This window comes from Myotis brandtii, unplaced genomic scaffold (genome assembly GCF_000412655.1).
Source record: "Myotis brandtii unplaced genomic scaffold, ASM41265v1 scaffold743, whole genome shotgun sequence".
In the NCBI taxonomy this organism is placed as follows: Eukaryota; Metazoa; Chordata; class Mammalia; order Chiroptera; family Vespertilionidae; genus Myotis; species Myotis brandtii.
The window spans coordinates 63,517-68,642 of NW_005370960.1; the positions used below are offsets into that span (position 1 = coordinate 63,517).

The following is a 5,126-nucleotide window of genomic DNA, read 5'->3' on the forward strand; positions in this document are numbered from 1 at the left end:
CGGGGAGGGGCCGCCTCTGAGCCGGGCCATCCCCCAGCTCCCCACGCGGCTCTAATCCGCCATCACCCCGCCAGCTGGACCTGACACCACGCCCTGCTTAGCTCTTTTTTTAAAGTTTATTTTTATTTTTTTATTGATTTCAGAGAGGAAGGGAGAGGGAGAGACAGAAAGAAACATTAATGATAAGAGAGAATCATGGATCAGCTGCCTCCTGCAGGCCCCACACTGGCAGCCCGCGCATGTGTCCTGACCAGGAATAGAACCGTGGCCTCCTGGTTCATAGGTCGACGCTCAACCACTGAGCCCCGCCCGCCCGGCTGCCTGCTCCTCTCGGGAGGAAACAGGCTCCCCCGCCACCTGCTGGGCCGCTCCGCCTGGCGGGGCTCCTGGCTCTGAACAGACCTTCCTGATGGGCGCGCAGGGCTGGCCGGCGGGTGCTGGCGCTGGGACCTCTGCAGGGAGGTGGTGCCCTAGGCCAGTGGTCGCAAACCACGGCTTGCGAGCCACATGCGACTCTTTGGCCCCTTGAGTATGGCCCTTCCACAAAATACCGGCTCTTTCACAAAATACTGGCTCTTCCACAAAATACCGACTTCTGTGCATGGGCCACGAAATTTCAGTTGCACTGTACGTGCACGCCCGCACGTGGTATTTTGTGGAAGAGCCACACTCAACGGGCCAAAGAGCTGCATGTGGCTCTCGAGCCGTGGTTTGCCGACCACAGCCCTAGGCTGCCGGGGAACGCGGCGTTTTTAAGGGAAACCCATTTCCTGGTTCGCTGGAGGAGTGTGGGCTGTTCTCCGAGCGTGAGCCTGGCCTCCCCGAGTGACAGTCTCATGGTCGTCGTTAGCCCTGTGTGTCTGGGTCTCAGGTTGAGTGGTTTTCGTGGCCCCAGTTTTGTTTTCCAAACACAGGTGGTGGGAGAGCGTCGGGACCTTGGCTGTTCTCACTGATGAGAAGGCGTCTTGTCCTGGGGGGACCAGGCCCGATGTTGGAGGTGCCCGACCCCGGGGGGAGGTATCACAGGCTCTCCTGGGCCCTGAGCCCGCCCACAGAGGTCTGCTAAGGTGCATCGTGCCTGGGGGGTACCCACAGCCGCACCGGGTCCTCCGGGAGTCCCTGGCCCGGAGGCTTGGGGGACCCTGAGCACTGGACCCGCTCGGCCTCCTCCCTGAGCTCAGCCCTGGGCATGTCCCTCCCAGCCCCCTGGCTCCGCCTATTCTCCACTCTCTGACCTGTGAGCTCTGAGGACGCTGGAGGGCGACTGGCGTTCTCGGGGCTCTGACCGTTCTCGGGCTCTGACCGAGACCCACATCACCGATCACAGCCGGGGGCTGTGTCCTCCACTGAGAGCCAGACGGTCTCCTTCCCTGGGGGCAGGGGCACTGCCTGACCTTCCCCTTCCTCCCAGCTCCACCCCAAGGTCCTGTTTCCAGGAAATAAGGAAGGAGACGGGCAGGGTGCTCATGGCCAGGGCAGCGGCGTAGAGACCCCGGCTGCCATTCTCCTCCGGCCGCGGGGTCCCCCGTCTCTGCTCCTCCATCTGCGGGGTCCCCAGTCTCTACTCCTCCATCTATGGAGTCCCCCGTCTCTGCTCCTCCATCTGCGGGGTCCCCAGTCTCTACTCCATCTATGGGGTCCCCCGTCTCTGCTCCTCCATCTGCGGGGTCCCCCGTCTCTGCTCCTCCATCTATGGGGTCCCCCGTCTCTGCTCCTCCATCTGCGGGGTCCCCCGTCTCTACTCCTCCATCTGCGGGGTCCCCCGTCTCTACTCCTCCATCTGCGAGGTCCCCCGTCTCTGCTCCTCTGGCCTCGGGGTCCTCGGCCACCCCCCCTGTAAAGCGGGAGGCAGACCTGTCACCTGACGTTGTCGTGAGCCTGGAAGGCACGCTGTGCCCGAGGTGCTGGCTCAGAGGCGCACGGCACCCAGAGCTGAAAAGCCAGTTGTTGGATATGGAGCCAGGAGCCCGGACCGGATGCCGGGGGTGGGGGGCTCGGGGGCCACTCTGGAAGCCGGTCCTGTCTCCCCATCCGCGAAGTCTGAACGCAGGGGGGCCTGTGTCCACACATTTCCTGTCTCAGTGGCTCCCAAAAGTGGGCGGCGCCGAATCCCAGCCCCCGGAAAGCACAGAGGGAGAGGACTTGTGCAACCCCGCGCTGGGCGGGCCTGGTTCTGGGGGAAGGCTTTCCGGGGGCACAGGCCGTGGTGGGCGGGCCTGGTTCTGGGGGAAGGCTTTCCGGGGGCACAGGCCGTGGTGGGCGGGCCTGGTTCTGGGGGAAGGCTTTCCGGGGGCACAGGCCGTGGTGGGCGGGCCTGGTTCTGGGGGAAGGCTTTCCGGGGGCGCATGTGGAGGGCAGACTGGGAGGAGGCGAGAGGGGAGGGAGCAGCATGTGTGAGGCCTGCACAAGGGGGACCTTGCTCTTCCGGGTGCCAAGGGGGGCAGGTGGGTGCTCGCGGCAGAAAGCTCAGGGCCGTAGGCGCCATGCGGGGTGCTGCGTGTTTTTAAATACATACTTTTTCATTGATTTCAGAGAGGAAGGGGAGGGAGAGGGAGATAGAGCATCAATGATGAGAGAGGATCATGGATCGGCTGCCTCCTGCACACCCCACACTGGGGATCGGGCCACAACCTGGGCATTGAACCCTGACCAGGAATCGAACCCTGACCTCCTGGTTCAAGGTCAGCGCTCAACCACTGAGCCAGGCGCCAGGCTCTTCTCTGTCTGGACCTTTCCATGTGTGGAATGTGGGACACCCCTTCCTCCGCCCACCTCTGAGTCACGGCCCGAGAGCTCGGCCTCTGAAACCTCGCACAGCTGTGCCCGGCGCCCTCTCTGGGGAGCAGCTGTGCCCGGCGCCCTGTCCGGGGAGCCCCTGTGCCCGCTCCCTCTCTGGGGACCAGCTGTGCCCGCTCCCTGTCCGTGGAGCAGCTGTGCCTGCTCCCTCTCTGGGGACCAGCTGTGCCCGCTCCCTGTCCGGGGAGTAGCTGTGCCCGGTGCCGTCTCTGGGGAGCAGGCGAGGCTGGTCCCCGCCCGGCGATGCCGTGAGGGGTACATGCATTATTGATGGCCCGCAGGCTAGCACCACGTAGCCAAGGGCTTCATTTTTGTTTCTGCAAATGGAAAGGGAAACGTATATCACGGATGGGAATAAAGCAGAACAATTAACACATGATGACGCAGCGTCAGGCTTTTAACAAGGAATAAGGAGGATTCATGTGTGTGCTCATCACGCAAGAGTGTGTCCCGAACGCCCCCCCTAAGCGCTGTATTCACCACGTGGCCTGAGCCACGAGCGGTGGTGGCCTCGTCGAAACCCCAGTTGCGCCCTTTCCCCATTTTTAAATGACCGTTTCATGTTGTGAGTGGTACACAGGCAGGGGCCGCACAGAGAGATGGGGACGTGCATGGAGGTGAGACACGTGTCCACCGCCCACCATCCAGCGGTCATTACTGCTGATTCTTGCTGCATCTTTCTCGGCTGTGGTATGGTCTGTTGCTGTGATGTCCCTCTCTTAAAAACAAGTTTTCTAAACAAACTAGAGGCCTGGTGCACGAAATTCATGCACGGTTAGGGTCCCTAGGCCTGGCCAGCGATCAGCGTCGATTGGGGCCTCCCGGCTGCCGGTCGGGCCTCCCTTCCCTGGCTGTCGGCTGCTGGCCAGGGCCTTCCTTCGTTCTGCGCCGCCTGCTGGTGGTCAGTGCACGTCATAGTGAGCGATCGAACTCCCGGTCTCCCGGTCGAACTCCCGAGGGGACACTTTGCATATTAGCCATATATATATTTTGGAGTTTGTTTTCTAACAAACCTGTATTGAACATTTTGTCATATCATATTACATTCTTGTACAGTGTACCTAACCGGTACTGGTTTCACAGTGTTTGAAGTCACAATCGTGTATTGAAACTGTCTCTTACTGACCTGCGGCCGGGCTATCTCAGGGCATCTCTGAACCTCTCACCGAGCTTGCGTGTGGGGTGATTTCCTGAGGGTAGATTCCTGGAAATGGATGCCCACCTCTGACACCTGAGGCGTGAGTGCCCCGGGCAGGGCTGCTCTGGGGGAATCTAACCTGTTGAGGGCTGGCTCCCTCCTTGTGGGTCCTCTAACCAGAGCCGGTGGGAGCGGGAAGGGGGAGCGGGGAGAGGGTGGGGGGGGTGTTGGGCACGCCCCTTGCGTCTGCTCCGACGCCTGCCCCGTAAGCTTCTCAGAGCTGCGACCCTCTGGGACGCTCTGTTTTCTCAGCTGCAGTGTTTTGAGGGCTGAGGGAGGTGCCCTCCCCAGGTCATGCAGAGCCCAGGTCCTGACGTTTAGGAAGTGCTCGTTGTTACTATCAGACACCGTGGGCCTGTGTAAAACGGGCTCTCGTGTGTAACAAGTGCATGTAGACACGTGCGTGTAATGCACACCCCTGTGCACACTTCTGCAGAGAATAAAGCGCCCAGACAAAGGCAGGTGGCGCCTCACTGAACGCCCGGAGGAGGTGGAAGTGTTCAGACTGGTTGTCGGAGTGGGTGAGGCGTTGGGGTGTTAGAACCCCCTGCAGGGGCTGGGGGGCGGGGGGCTGAGAAGGGAGAGTGTGGCTGGAAAGAAGGTGGAACAGACAGGAAGGTCATGCGCGGACTCGAGGGCTCCTCTTGCTGACAGCCTCCTGCCTCGCAGTGGCCGGGGCCGCGGGGTTGGTGGGACGGGCGTTCTGGCTGATTTAGTTTGTCCTGATGTTGCCCCCGCACGTCCTCCGTGTGATGGACCAAGGACCAGAGCTGGGGCTGCATTCACCCTGGAGCCTGGGGACCGCCTGCTGGGGGTGGGGGTGACTCGACGTCCATGGTGACCCAGAGGTGCTGCTCGCTCCAATCTCGACCCGAGAAACGGCCCCTGTGGGGAGCACATTGGGGCTCTTTCTTCCAGAAACATTTCCTCTGTTTTCTTTTTATTTCTTTTTTAAATATGTTTTTACTAGAGGCCCGGTGCACAAAAATTTGTGCACTTGGCAGGGGGGGTCCCTCAGCCTGGCCTGTGCCCTCTCACAGACTGGGACCCCTCCGGGGATGTCCACCTGCTGGCTTAGGCCCGCTCCCTGGGGGGATTGGGCCTAAGCTGGCAGTCAGACATCCCTCTGGCA

At 61.4% G+C, this 5,126-nt stretch overlaps 1 protein-coding gene across 1 annotated transcript in view; it reads left to right on the top strand.

Moving 5' to 3' along the window:
- The window catches only part of LOC102254371 (protein cordon-bleu), a gene marked incomplete at its 3' end in the record, with an annotated part of 74,261 nt that overhangs the window by 905 nt on the left and 68,230 nt on the right, over positions 1–5,126 (top strand). The window contains exon 3 of the mRNA XM_014530517.1: positions 1,559–1,787. Within this exon, the coding sequence (XP_014386003.1) occupies positions 1,559–1,787 (229 nt within the window). The remainder of the gene's footprint in view (positions 1–1,558; positions 1,788–5,126) is intronic.